Genomic DNA, 15,398 nt, shown 5'->3' with positions numbered 1-15,398 from the left:
CTCGCCTAAGTTAAAAAACATTCCTAGTGGAGAGCAATCCTCCCACTCGGGGGCTTAGCTGTGACCCCGTACTCGCCTAAGTTTAAAAACATTCTGAGTGGAGAGCAATCCTCCCACTCGGAGGCTTAGCTGCGACCCCGTTCTCGCCTAAGTTAGAAAACACTCCAAGTGGAGAGCAATCCTCCCACTCGGGGGCTTAGCTGCGACCCCGAACTCGCCTAAAATCGCAAAGATCCTTTGAGCTGTGTCACAAGTACAATGTATGCTCCATCCTGATCCGCAAGGATGACGAGGTGTCGACTGAACACCACATCTAAGCTGCGTCACAAGTACAATGTACGCTCCATCCCGATCCGCAAGGACGACGAGGTGTCGACTAAACACCACGTCTGAGTTGCGTCACAAGTACAATGTACACTCCATCCTAATCCGCAAGGACGACGAGGTGTCGACTGAACACATTGTAAGACCCACTCGATGAAAGGTGAAAAGATCAAGTTCACTCGGAATCGAAAGACATTCAAAAGCAATAAAAGCAAAAGCCATGATATTCAAGGAAAACCAAGTTCGGATAAATCCTGCAAAAGTTCAGAACCGCAACGGGCAAAAGTACTCAGGCATCAAGCCCGAAAGAGTTTAACGGTTACATAACCAGTCGGCATTTCGACGCAAATAAAGGTGGGGCATAAAGTTTTGTTCACTCGGCAGGAGAAGGACTTGCTGGATCACATAAGCTGTCAAGGTCGATGCTGTCTGTGATGCGAGTGGCGGCGTCAAGGAAGGTGTCCATAAAGGACTGGAAATTGAGCTTTTTGGTGTAGGCAACCTTGAGGTCCGCCAGCTTGTCTTCTCTAACATATTTGCAGTGCACTCGGACCAATGATAGAGCGACATCGGCGCCACAACAAGCAGATGACTTCTTCCATTCCTGCACTCAACTAGGGATTTGATTCAATCGAGTCGTCAGAGACTCAAGATCCTGTGCGAGTTCCGCCTGAGGCCAGAGTTCAGCATCAATCCGCGTCATTGCCACCTTCAGTCGAGCAAGATAATCCACAACAATGTCCAGGCAAGGCTCCAACCGCAGCACATTCATTACAACGTCATCTTTGACAGGAGAGTTTATGGGGTCAAGAACCGTCTTGACCCGCCCAGTTTCTGCTTCGAAGTCTTGACAAAGTTCAACACAGTCGGAAAAGCAATGAGTCGACAGTTTAACAAGATGTATCAGTCGACATCAACAAATCAGTCGAACAAGAGAAAATACCTTCAAGCTTTAAGACCAACTTCGCAGCAAGCTGCCCCAGATAAGACTCCAATTCGCCCTTCTTGGCCTTGAGACTCCCAACTTTGTCAGTCAAGCTTTCCTTGTCTTTCTTCAGTCGCGCAACCTCCTGGTTAGCTTCAGAAACGGCAGTCTTCAACTTGGAGTTCTCCTCTTCCAACTTGTTGACTGAGGCCAACTTCTTGTCCGCAAGTGTCGTTTTCTCTCGCGCCTCCTTCTGGGTTGCGGCAAGATCCTGATCCTTCTTCTCCAGAGCCTGCTTCATTTTATCTAAATAAATAACATTCTTTAGACGAGCTTGAAGTTGACGGTTTTCACTACGCACATCTGTTCGAGTGGAAACACTCGGTTCAAAGAGACAAAAAAAGAGAGAGAGAGTCATAAGGTGGACAGTCGACGAGTGGTTACCTCCCATGATAGCTGCTTCATCCTGGGCCTTCTTGAGGTTCTTCTTGGCCAGTTCCGGATCAAGGTTGAGGCTTATCTGCTTCTTCTCCAGTTCAGAAAATTGGGCTCCAAGATCACAAGACTTCTGCAGTCAGCAAATAAGATATGTCGGCCGATGGAAACAAAAGTCAATCACAGCGAAAGTTGCTCTAAGACTACCGCTGAATCAAACATTCAACAATAGTCTCGGGGACTACACCCAGTGGGTGCACTTGGCATGCCCCCACTGGTCTGGTTTTACACTCGGCATGGTCTGCCCAGCATGAGTAAAAAAAGGGATTCTCAGACCCCAGCCAACTACCAGCAGTCGACCGCGTCTCGGGGACTATACCAGTGGGTGCACTCTGCGTGCCCCCACTGGTTCAGAAAAACACTCGACTCAACCTGGTCGACTCAAGTGGAAGAACTATTCAGCTCTAAGTCAGAAACACCCCAGTGGGTGATTGGATGCGAAATGCAGACCCATGATAGATGCACATAAAAGGTTCCAAAACGCTCATCCAAGGACACCGTATGGACAGTGAAGCAACAATCACAACTATCACTACTCAAGAGACCAATCGGAAACCAACTAACCTTGACGTTGGCTTGCAGAGTGGTGCTGGCGTTGTAGGAAACCTGAGTGGCCTCATGCACCACCTTCATCTGCTCCATCACGAGGTTTTCCTGGAGAAGGGCCTCCCTGGCAGCACTCGGCAGGTCGTTTGGAGTCTGGTATGCAGCGAAGAGCGATGATTGCAGTACAGTCGGAGCAGTCACAGGATCGGAATCATGGAGTTGTACTGGAGCGGCAGAGGCCTGAGCAGTCGACCCCGATGGACAGTCAGTCGACAATGGATTGGCAAAGGTTGGTCCGAGCCGAATCTCCGGATCGCTGGACTACTGTCTCAGGCACCGATGTCGACTGAGGCACCTGACCCTCGGTCGTCCTCCCACTTGAGTGAAGGAAATATGCCCTAGAGGCAATAATAAAGTTATTATTTATTTCCTCATATCATGATAAATGTTTATTATTCATGCTAGAATTGTATTAACCGGAAACATGATACATGTGTGAATACATAGACAAACATATAGTCACTAGTATGCCTCTACTTGACTAGCTCATTAATCAAAGATGGTTATGTTTCCTAACCATAGACATGTGTTGTCATTTGATTAATGGGATCACATCATTAGGAGAATGATGTGATTGACATGACCCATTCCGTTAGCCTAGCACTTGATCGTTTAGTATATTGCTATTGCTTTCTTCATGACTTATACATGTTCCTGTAACTATGAGAATTATGCAACTCCCGTTTACCGGAGGAACACTTTGGGTACTACCAAACGTCACAACGTAACTGGGTGATTATAAAGGAGTACTACAGGTGTCTCCGAAGGTACATGTTGAGTTGGCGTATTTCGAGATTAGGTTTTGTCACTCCAATTGTCGGAGAGGTATCTCTGGGCTCTCTCGGTAATGCACATCATTATAAGCCTTGCAAGCAATGTGACCAAATGAGTTGGTTACGGGATGATGCATTACATAACGACTAAAGAGACTTGCCGGTAACGAGATTGAACTAGGTATTGGATACCGACGATCAAATCTCGGGCAAGTAACATACCGATGACAAAAGGAACAACGTATGTTGTTATGCGGTTTGACCGATAAAGATCTTCGTAGAATATGTAGGAACCAATATGGGCATCCAGGTTCCGCTATTGGTTATTGACCGAGAATAGTTCTAAGTCATGTCTACATAGTTCTCGAACTCGTAGGGTCCGCACGCTTAACGTTACGATGACAGTTTTATTATGAGTTTATAAGTTTTGATGTACCGAAGTTTGTTCGGAGTCCCGGATGTGATCAGGGACATGACGAGGAGTCTCGAAATGGTCGAGACATAAAGATTGATATATTGGAAGCCTATGTTTGGACATCGGTAAGGTTCCGGGTGAAATCGGGATTTTACCGGAACACTGGGGGGTTACCGGAACCCTCTCGGGGGTTAATGGGCCTTAGTGGGCCATGAGGGAGAAGAGGAGGGCCGGCCAGGGCAGGCCGCGCGCGCCCTCCCCCCCTAGTCCGAATAGGACAAGGAAGGGGGGGGGCGCCCCCCTTTCCTCTTTCCCCTCCCCCCTTTCCTTCTCCACCAAGGCAAGAGGGGGGAGTCCTACTCCCGGTGGGAGTAGGACTCCTCCAGGCGCACCCCAAGGGGGCCGGCCGCACCTCCCCCTCCCTCCTTTATATATGGGGGCAGGGGGGCACCCCATGACACACAAGTTGATCTATGGATCGTTCCTTAGCCGTGTGCGGTGCCCCCTCCACCATATTCCACCTCGGTCATATCGTCGCGGAGTTTAGGCGAAGCCCTGCGCCGGTAGAACATCATCATCATCACCACGCCGTCGTGCTGACGGAACTCATCCCCGACACCCTGCTGGATCAGAGTCCGGGGATCGTCATCGAGCTGAACGTGTGCTGAACTCGGAGGTGCCGTACGTTCGGTACTTGGATCGGTCGGATCGTGAAGACGTACGACTACATCAACCGCGTTGTCATAACGCTTCCGCTTATGGTCTACGAGGGTACGTGGACAACACTCTCCCCTCTCGTTGCTATGTCATCACCATGATCTTGCATGTGCGTAGGAATTTTTTTTGAAATTACTACGTTCCCCAACAGTGGCATCCGAGCCTGGTTTTATGCGTTGATGTTATATGCACGAGTAGAACACAAGTGAGTTGTGGGCGATACAAGTCATACTGCTTACCAGCATGTCATACTTTGGTTCGGCGGTATTGTGAGATGAAGCGGCCCGGACCGACGTTACGCGTACGCTTACGCGAGACTGGTTTCACCGTTGCGAGCACTTGTGCTTAAAGGTGGCTGGCGGGTGTCTGTCTCTCTCACTTTAGCTGAATCGAGTGTGGCTACGCCCGGTCCTTGCGAAGGTTAAAACAGCACTAACTTGACAAACTATCATTGTGGTTTTGATGCGTAGGTAAGAATGGTTCTTGCTAAGCCCGTAGCAGCCACGTAAAATTTGCAACAACAAAGTAGAGGACGTCTAACTTGTTTTTGCAGGGCATGTTGTGATGTGATATGGTCAAGACGTGATGCTATATTTTATTGTATGAGATGATCATGTTTTGTAACCGAAGTTATCGGCAACTGGCAGGAGCCATATGGTTGTCGCTTTATTGTATGAAATGCAAACGCCCTGTAATTGCTTTACTTTATCACTAAGCGGTAGCGATAGTCGTAGAAGCAATAGATGGCGTAAACGACAAAGATGCTACGATGAAGATCAAGGTGTCGGGCCGGTGACGATGGTGATCACGACGGTGCTTCGGAGATGGAGATGATGATGGCCATATCATATCACTTATATTGATTGCATGTGATGTTAATCCTTTATGCATCTTATCTTGCTTTGATTGACGGTAGCATTTTAAGATGATCTCTCACTAAAATTATCAAAAAGTGTTCTCCCTGAGTATGCACCGTTGCCAAAGTTCGTCGTGCCCAGACACCACGTGATGATCGGGTGTGATGAGCTCTACGTCCATCTACAACGGGTGCAAGCCAGTTTTTGCACATGCAGAATACTCAGGTTAAACTTGACGAGCCTAGCATATGCAGATATGGCCTCGGAACACGGAGACCGAAAGGTCGAGCGTGAATCATATAGTAGATATGATCAACATAGTGATGTTCACCATTGAAAACTACTCCATCTCACGTGATGATCGGTTATGGTTTAGTTGATTTGGATCACGTGATCACTTAGATGACTAGAGAGATGTCTGTCTAAGTGGGAGTTCTTAAGTAATATGATTAATTGAACTTAAATTTATCATGAACTTAGTACCTGATAGTTTTTTGCTTATCTATGTTTGTTGTAGATGGCTCGTGTTGTTGTTCCGTTGAATTTTAATGCGTTCCTTGAGAAAGCAAAGTTGAAAGATGATGGTAGCAATTACATGGACTGGGTCCGTAACCTGAGGATTATCCTCATTGCTGCACAGAAAAGTTACGTCCTGGAAGCACCGCTGGGTGCCAGGCCTGCTGCTGATGCAACTGACGACATTAAGAACGTCTGGCAGAGCAAAGCTGATGACTACTCGATAGTTCAGTGTGCCATGCTTTACGGCTTAGAACCGGGTCTTCAACGACGTTTTGAACGTCATGGAGCATATGAGATGTTCCAGGAGTTGAAGTTAATATTTCAAGCAAATGCCCGGATTGAGAGATATGAAGTCTCCAATAAGTTCTATAGCTGCAAGATGGAGGAGAACAGTTCTGTCAGTGAACATATACTCAAAATGTCTGGGTATAATAATCACTTGATTCAACTGGGAGTTAATCTTCCTGATGATAGTGTCATTGACAGAATTCTTCAATCACTGCCACCAAGCTACAAGAGCTTCGTGATGAACTATAATATGCAAGGGATGAACAAGACTATTCCCGAGCTCTTCGCAATGCTAAAAGCCGCGGAGGTAGAAATCAAGAAGGAGCATCAAGTGTTGATGGTTAATAAGACCACCAGTTTCAAGAAAAAGGGCAAAGGGAAGAAGAAGGGGAACTTCAAGAAGAACAGTAAGCAAGTTGCTGCTCAAGAGAAGAAACCCAAGTCCGTACCTAAGCCTGAAACTGAGTGCTTCTACTGCAAGCAGACTGGACACTGGAAGCGGAACTGCCCCAAGTATTTGGCGGATAAGAAGGATGGCAAGGTGAACAAAGGTATATGTGATATACATGTTATTGATGTGTACCTTACTAGAGCTCGCAGTAGCACCTGGGTATTTGATACTAGTTCTGTTGCTAACATTTGCAACTCGAAACAGGGACTATGGAATAAGCGAGCACTGGCCAAGGATGAGGTGACGATGCGCGTGGGAAACGGTTCCAAAGTCAATGTAATCGCGGTCGGCACACTACCTCTACATCTACCTTCGGGATTAGTTTTAGACCTGAATAATTGTTATTTGGTGCCAGCGTTGAGCATGAACATTATATCTGGATCTTGTTTGATGCGAGACGGTTATTCATTTAAATCAGAGAATAATGGTTGTTCTATTTATATGAGTAATATCTTTTATGGTCATGCACCCTTGAAGAGTGGTCTATTTTTATTGAATCTCGATAGTAGTGATACACATATTCATAGTGTTGAAACCAAAAGATGCAGAGTTAATAATGACAGTGCAACTTATTTGTGGCACTGCCGTTTTGGTCATATCGGTGTAAAGCGCATGAAGAAACTCCATACTGATGGAATTTTGGAATCACTTGATTATGAATCACTTGGTACTTGCGAACCGTGCCTCATGGGCAAGATGACTAAAACACCGTTCTCCGGTACTATGGAGAGAGCAACAGATTTGTTGGAAATCATACATACTGATGTTTGTGGTCCAATGAATGTTGAGGCTCGCGGTGGGTATCGTTATTTTCTCACCTTCACAGATGATTTGAGCAGATATGGGTATATCTACTTGATGAAACACAAGTCTGAAACATTTGAAAAGTTCAAAGAATTTCAGAGTGAAGTGGAAAATCATCGTAACAAGAAAATAAAATTTCTACGATCTGATCGTGGAGGAGAATATTTGAGTTACGAGTTTGGTCTACATTTAAAACAATGCGGAATAGTTTCACAACTCACGCCACTCGGAACACCACAACGAAATGGTGTGTCCGAACGTCGTAATCGTACTTTACTAGATATGGTACGATCTATGATGTCTCTTACTGATTTACCGCTATCGTTTTGGGGTTATGCTTTAGAGACGGCCGCATTCACGTTAAATAGAGCACCATCAAAATCCGTTGAGACGACGCCTTATGAACTGTGGTTTGGCAAGAAACCAAAGTTGTCGTTTCTTAAAGTTTGGGGCTGCGACGCTTATGTGAAAAAACTTCAACCAGATAAGCTCGAACCTAAATCGGAGAAATGTGTCTTCATAGGATACCCAAAAGAAACAGTTGGGTATACCTTCTATCACAGATCCGAAGGCAAGACATTTGTTGCTAAGAATGGATCCTTTCTAGAGAAGGAGTTTCTCTCGAAAGAAGTGAGTGGGAGGAAAGTAGAACTTGATGAGGTAACTGTACCTGCTCCCTTATTGGAAAGTAGTTCATCACATGAATCGGTTCCTGTGACACCTACACCAATTAGTGAGGAAGCTAATGATATTGATCATGAAACTTCAGATCAAATTTCTACTGAACTTCGAAGGTCTACCAGAATAAGATCCACACCAGAGTGGTATGGTAATCCTATTCTGGAAGTCATGTTACTTGACCATGACGAACCTACGAACTACGAGGAAGCGATGATGAGCCCAGATTCCGCAAAATGGCTAGAGGCCATGAAACCTGAGATGGGATCCATGTATGAGAACAAAGTATGGACTTTGGTTGACTTGCCCGATGATCGGCAGACCATTGAGAACAAATGGATCTTTAAGAAGAAGACTGACGCTGATGGTAATGTAACTGTCAATAAAGCTCGACTTGTTGCGAAAGGTTTTCGACAAGTTCAAGGAGTTGACTACGATGAGACTTTCTCACCCGTAGCGATGCTTAAGTCTGTCCGAATCATGTTAGCTATTGCTGCATTTCGTGATTATGAAATTTGGCAAATGGATGTCAAAACTGCATTCTTGAATGGATTTCTGGAAGAAGAGTTGTATATGATGCAGCCAGAAGGTTTTGTTGATCCAAAAGGTGCTAACAAAGTGTGCAAGCTCCAGCGTTCCATTTATGGACTAGTGCAAGCATCTCGGAGTTGGAATAAACGCTTTGATAGTGTGATCAAAGCATATGGTTTTATACAGACTTTTGGAGAAGCCTGTATTTACAAGAAAGTGAGTGGGAGCTATGTAGCATTTCTGATATTATATGTAGATGACATATTATTAATTGGAAATGATATAGAATTTCTGGATAGTATAAAGGGATACTTGAATAAAAGTTTTTCAATGAAAGACCTCGGTGAAGCTGCTTACATATTGGGCATCAAGATCTATAGAGATAGATCAAGACGCTTAATAGGACTTTCACAAAGCACATACCTTGATAAAATTTTGAAAAGGTTCAAAATGGATCAGACAAAGAAAGGGTTCTTGCCCGTACTACAAGGTGTGAAGTTGAGTCAAACTCAATGCCCGACCACAGCAGAAGATAGAGAGAAAATGAAAGATGTTCCCTATGCTTCAGCCATAGGTTCTATCATGTATGCAATGCTGTGTACCAGACCTGACGTATGCTTAGCAATAAGCTTGACAGGAAGGTACCAAAGTAATCCAGGAGTGGATCACTGGACAGCGGTCAAGAACATCCTGAAATACCTGAAAAGGACTAAGGATATGTTTCTCGTATATGGAGGTGACAAAGAGCTAGTCGTAAATGGTTACGTCGATGCAAGCTTTGGCACTGATCCGGACGATTCTAAATCGCAAACCGGATACGTGTTTTTATTAAACGGTGGAGCTGTAAGTTGGTGCAGTTCTAAACAAAGCATCGTGGCGGGATCTACATGTGAAGCGGAGTACATAGCTGCTTCGGAAGCAGCAAATGAAGGAGTCTGGATGAAGGAGTTCATTTCCGATCTAGGTGTCATACCTAGTGCATCGGGACCAATGAAAATCTTCTGTGACAATACTCGTGCAATTGCCTTGGCAAAGGAATCCAGATTTCACAAGAGGACCAAGCACATCAAGAGACGCTTCAATTCCATTCGGGACCAAGTCCAAGTGGGAGACATAGAGATTTGCAAGATACATACAGATCTGAATGTTGCAGACCCGTTGACTAAGCCACTCTCACGAGCAAAACATGATCAGCACCAAGACTCCATGGGTGTTAGAATCATTACTATGTAATCTAGATTATTGACTCTAGTGCAAGTGGGAGACTGAAGGAAATATGCCCTAGAGGCAATAATAAAGTTATTATTTATTTCCTCATATCATGATAAATGTTTATTATTCATGCTAGAATTGTATTAACCGGAAACATGATACATGTGTGAATACATAGACAAACATATAGTCACTAGTATGCCTCTACTTGACTAGCTCATTAATCAAAGATGGTTATGTTTCCTAACCATAGACATGTGTTGTCATTTGATTAATGGGATCACATCATTAGGAGAATGATGTGATTGACATGACCCATTCTGTTAGCCTAGCACTTGATCGTTTAGTATATTGCTATTGCTTTCTTCATGACTTATACATGTTCCTGTAACTATGAGAATTATGCAACTCCCGTTTATCAGAGGAACACTTTGGGTACTACCAAACATCACAATGTAACTGGGTGATTATAAAGGAGTACTACAGGTGTCTCCGAAGGTACATGTTGAGTTGGCGTATTTCGAGATTAGGTTTTGTCACTCCGATTGTCGGAGAGGTATCTCTGGGCCCTCTCGGTAATGCACATCATTATAAGCCTTGCAAGCAATGTGACCAAATGAGTTGGTTACGGGATGATGCATTACGTAACGAGTAAAGAGACTTGCCGGTAACGAGATTGAACTAGGTATTGGATACCGACGATCAAATCTCGGGCAAGTAACATACCGATGACAAAAGGAACAACGTATGTTGTTATGCGGTTTGACCGATAAAGATCTTCGTAGAATATGTAGGAACCAATATGGGCATCCAGGTTCCGCTATTGGTTATTGACCGAGAATAGTTCTAAGTCATGTCTACATAGTTCTCGAACCCGTAGGGTCCGCACGCTTAACGTTACGATGACAGTTTTATTATGAGTTTATAAGTTTTGATGTACCGAAGTTTGTTCGGAGTCCCGGATGTGATCAGGGACATGACGAGGAGTCTCGAAATGGTTGAGACATAAAGATTGATATATTGGAAGCCTATGTTTGGACATCGGTAAGGTTCCGGGTGAAATAGGGATTTTACCGGAACACCGGGGGGTTACCGGAACCCTCCCGGGGGTTAATGGGCCTTAGTGGGCCATGAGGGAGAAGAGGAGGGCCGGCCAGGGCAGGCCGCGCACCCCCTCCCCCCTAGTCCGAATAGGACAAGGAAGGGGGGGGGGCGGCGCCCCCCTTTCCTCTTTCCCCTCCCCCCTTTCCTTCTCCACCAAGGCAAGAGGGGGGAGTCCTACTCCCGGTGGGAGTAGGACTCCTCCAGGCGCACCCCAAGGGGGCTGGCCGCACCTCCCCCTCCCTCCTTTATATACGGGGGCAGGGGGGCACCCCATGACACACAAGTTGATCTACGGATCGTTCCTTAGCCGTGTGCGGTGCCCCCCTCCACCATATTCCACCTCGGTCATATCATCGCGGAGTTTAGGCGAAGCCCTGCGCCGGTAGAACATCATCATCGTCACCACACCGTCGTGCTGACGGAACTCATCCCCGACACCCTGCTGGATCAGAGTCCGGGGATCGTCATCGAGCTGAACGTGTGCTGAACTCGGAGGTGCCGTACGTTCGGTACTTGGATTGGTCGGATCATGAAGACGTATGACTACATCAACCGCGTTGTCATAACGCTTCCGCTTACGGTCTACGAGGGTACGTGGACAACACTCTCCCCTCTCGTTGCTATGTCATCACCATGATCTTGCGTGTGCGTAGGATTTTTTTTTGAAATTACTACGTTCCCCAACATTGAGGCCCTGCCCCTCCTCCTTCTCTCCCTCAGAGGAACTTCTTCTTCATCATCCGGAAGTTCAATGACGTCCCGCGGAGCTGCAACAAAAAGCAACCTTAAGAGTTCAATCGACCAACAACCCAGTTGGCAGAATAAATTCAAGTTGGAAAGAGCGTACCAGCTTTGGAAGTGGTTGCGTCATCGGCCTCCTCATCACCTCGGACCTTTTCAACGTCCATCGAAGTCGTAGAAGTTGCAGCTCTAAAAAAGTTCATAACCCACTCGGTCAGAGCAGAAGTATGAGTCTGTAGAAGAAAATGCAGAAAGATAGAGCACTCACCCAGAGGTAACAGGAACATCCATCTTGATCTTGGGCAAGGTCTTCTGAGGCTTCGAAGGGGCCACCTTGGGTTGCTTGGCGACCTTCTCCGTTGGCTCCGGAGTCGAAGTCCGAGTGCGCTTTTGTGATTGGGTACTCGGAGCCACGGTCTTGCCGTGCCCTCCCGCCGGATCTTGGAGTTGCTTGGAACAATGCTCTGAGCGAGGTGGTGAGTCGACTACCTCTTCATCGTCCGACTCATCATTGTCTTCCTCATCGTCATCTTCTGGAGATTCCCATTCACTGCTCTCTTCTGTGCTGTCCTCTCCCTCCTGGTCTTGCTCCAGGGCTTGTTCACCATTGGGCATCGAGTACATCTCAGTATAAACCTACACGAAAAGAAGTCAATCAAATATCAGTCGGATTTAGGAACAATTGCAGGACAAATTGAAGTACACTCAGAAGCAAAGATCAAACCTTGTCTGGCTGGTTGTTGGTGTCGAATGGATCGACTCTCCTGACTCCCCTGGGGTTGTCCTTGTTTCCTGTAATGCCCTTCAGCCACAGGGCCACCGTCTCATACGTAACCTCCTCTGGGTGGACCCGAGCGGTGTCGTTGGCTCCCGAATACATCCACATCGAGTGGTCACGAGCTTGGAGCGGTTGGATGCGTCGACTGAGAAACACCTCCAGCAGATCCATGCCAGTTACACCCTGACGGACCAACTGTACTAACCTCTCCACCAACATGTTCGTTTCCACCCTCTCCGCAGCAGTCACTCTCAGTGAAGAAGGTTGCTGGGCATGATCTAAGGAAAAAGGGGGAAGACCAGTCGACTGACCGGGGGTCGCAATATCCTGGCAGTAGAACCAGGTCGATTGCCAGCCCCTGACCGACTCGGGAAGTGTCATGGGAGGGAAATCACTCCTCTTCCTCATCTGGATCCCTAAACCCCCGCACATCTGGATAACATGCATCCTCTCATCACTCAAATTCGCTTTCTTCACGGTTTGAAAGTGGGTTGAGAAGATGTGTTTGAAAAGACCCCAGTGCGGTCAACAACCCAAGAAATTCTCACACATGGACACAAACGCGGCGAGGTATGTGATGGTGTTGGGAGTGAAGTGGTAGAGGTGAGCACCGAAAAAGTTCAAGAAGCCCCGGAAAAAGGATGCGGAGGAAGGAAAAAACCACGGTCGACGTGGGTAGCAAGGAGGACGCACTCACCCGACCACGGTCGAGGCTACGTCTCCCCCTCCGACAGCCTCGCGGCCCTGGCAGCAATCAAACCGGAGTCAGCCAGCTCCTCCAAATCCTCTGGCCAGAGCGAAGACCGGATCCAATCGCCCTGGATCCAGCCCGGCGGCAGCGCGGACCTCGACGACGACCCCCGATTCGTCTTCTTTCCTTTCGCCTCCCCCGTCGCCTTCTTCGCACGCTCCAGCGCCGCCGTCTTGTCCTTCACCATGGTGGCGGGGCGGCGGCATTGAGGGCAGAGGAGAAAGATGAAGTGGAGAAGCGGAGAAGGAAGAGGGAGATCGAATGCGCACAGTGCGGATGCCTCGGCCCCGACGCCTTTTAAGGACCCACTTCCGAGTGGCTGACGCGTGGGCCCGAGCAATCCTATCAAATCCCGCAACAGCCGCGCGCAGAGTATGTGGCGAAAAAGGTGGCACAGAAATCGAGGCGCCCCTGTCTACCTGTCCCGCTTACTGCGACGTGCCCCGCCTCCCGCGCTTCCCCAAAATTTCGAATCCCGCGGGATCTGGATACGCCATAACCAATGTTGCCAAAGATTTTGCATCAAAATAACACTCGACGAGTGCCAGTATAAATCCACTCGACAACTTCTGAATCGATCAAGGCGACTGAGACGAAGCCGAAGTCTCAGCGTGGGCCTCTAATCCAGCATGGACACTTGTGAAGCACAAGAGCCAAGGCAGGACCAACTTCAACCTTCTTTTCATTCAGACCTCAATCCATTCGGGGGCTAATGATGGTGCCATAGACCTAGGGTAGGGTCATAGGCCTGACCTATACGCCATACCCAAGGTCACTACCCTAGAAGCAAAGACATTCAAAAAACAACAAAGAGTACCAATTGAAGTCGTCGAGTGCAATCCACTCGACCAGTCACCTCACTCGGGTACCCCTCCCTCCTGGTATCACTCGACCAAGACGAAGCCATTCGACCATACGAGAAACCACTCGACCTACAGAAGACCAGGAGTCACTCAGGACGGCAACGGTCAGGTGTTCACTCCGTAGTCTTAAAGGTCATTAAATACACTTTATAGTTGGCGTTACCAGTAACGCCCTATCTTTATGTACATTGAACCCCTGTAACGGAGGTTGGCTGGGGTCCTGGCGCACTCTATATAAGCCACCCCCTCCTCTGGGACAAGGGTTCTCACCCCCTGTAACACACACTCCCATATTCCAGTCGACCGCCTTAGGGCACCGAGACGTAGGGCTTTTACCTCCTCTGAGAGGGGCCTGAACTCGTAAACTCTTGCGTACAATCTCACCGTAGCTAGGACCTTGCCTCCTCATACGTACCCCCTATTCTTACTGTCAGACTTAGTACCACAACATGCGTCGCCGCAAATGCAGTGATGATGTCTTTGCCATCAACTTTCCCGTTTGCCTCGCCTCAGTGGCAACCTAGTTTCGTCACTACTTTGTGGAGTTGGGTTTTTGTATGACACATTGTGTTCGATAAGACTCAAACTCAATCCATGGGCCATTGCAAATATTCCATTGGTGCAAACATATCTAATATTAGGACATCAAACTTTTTCAGATTTAGCAAAGTTTGTTGATGCGAAACTGAACGTGGCTATGTTCTGTTCAAAACATGTCTAGCATTTTGACGTCAAGCTCCATCGGTAGTACATGATTTGACTCTCTCTCTCTCTCTCTCTCTCTCTCTCTCTCTCTCTCTCCCAATGTCCACCACCACCAAAGCCATGAGGTTGCAGTCCCTGTTCTCGTCCCAAGGGGGAAAATCCTATAGGACCAAGTCTCTTTCTTGATCAAATTAGCCCCTTCTGAGCAAATGGCATGCTTCTTTGTAGATCTCAAAGCACTCTTTCTACCCCAACGCATTGGCTTTCTATGGCGTGGCACCCAATAGTGGTCTTCTTCTGTGGTTGTGACAAGGTTAGCCTCCAAAGGACATGCCATCTTTTATTTCAATGTGAAAGTTGAAGCCAGACAAGAACCGCAAGAGATGTCTTTGTGGGTACAATTGCTCTTTGCTGGATTGGAGGATGGATGTGTTGGATACACCCAGATTCAACCCTTCCACGGTAAGATGCAGTATGGTGGCTCTAGGGGCAGGGCTATAGGGTGACGAGTCACATCCTCCAGCCAATGTTGACACCGTGCTATACAAAGGTGACATGGGGTACCAACCCCTAGGTGGAGGTGATAATGCCGAGGGCAACCCCTTGAGTGGCAGGACAACAATCTGGTGGCAGAGCATTGGTGGAGGTGTGAGTTATCCCAAATGCGGCGGTGATGTCATGACAATTAGCACCGTTTGTCTCAACTTCGGGGCAACCTAGTTCGGGCGTACTTTGTGGAGTTTGTTTCTATGAGAAGCTTTTTGTTTGACACATATGTTTGGTAAGACTCGAACCAATTTGTGCATCACCGGGAAAAAATATCGATCGACGTGATCGCAGTATTAGTCGAGAGACCGGCGC

General features: G+C 47.2%; 1 protein-coding gene across 1 annotated transcript; it reads right to left on the bottom strand.

Annotated features, from left to right (window-relative positions):
* Positions 1–635: 635 nt before the first annotated feature.
* LOC119306244 (cingulin-like) lies at positions 636–2,662 on the bottom strand. The gene is made up of 4 exons (XM_037582518.1): positions 2,309–2,662; positions 1,694–1,817; positions 1,268–1,555; positions 636–1,170 (listed from the first exon to the last, which is right to left on the bottom strand). The coding sequence occupies exons 1-4, from the start codon at positions 2,384–2,386 to the stop codon at positions 935–937; spliced, it is 726 nt and encodes a 241-aa protein (XP_037438415.1). The 5' UTR covers positions 2,387–2,662; the 3' UTR covers positions 636–934.
* Between the last annotated feature and the right edge of the window lie 12,736 nt (positions 2,663–15,398).

The sequence above is a fragment of the Triticum dicoccoides genome, chromosome 5B (assembly GCF_002162155.2).
Source record: "Triticum dicoccoides isolate Atlit2015 ecotype Zavitan chromosome 5B, WEW_v2.0, whole genome shotgun sequence".
Classification (NCBI taxonomy): domain Eukaryota; kingdom Viridiplantae; phylum Streptophyta; class Magnoliopsida; order Poales; family Poaceae; genus Triticum; species Triticum dicoccoides.
Note: the sequence above shows the minus strand (reverse complement) of the source record. Positions and strands in the feature narration are given on the sequence as shown.

Excerpts from the sequence above, each read along its gene's own strand:
- LOC119306244 (XM_037582518.1), bottom strand. The coding sequence starts at position 2,386 with ATGGAGCAGATGAAGGTGGTGCATGAGGCCACTCAGGTTTCCTACAAC. Across the intron at positions 1,818-2,308 it reads CTCTGCAAGCCAACGTCAAG|AAGTCTTGTGATCTTGGAGC; the intron begins GTTAGTTGGTTT and ends TGCTGACTGCAG. Across the intron at positions 1,556-1,693 it reads TGAAGCAGCTATCATGGGAG|ATAAAATGAAGCAGGCTCTG; the intron begins GTAACCACTCGT and ends TTATTTATTTAG.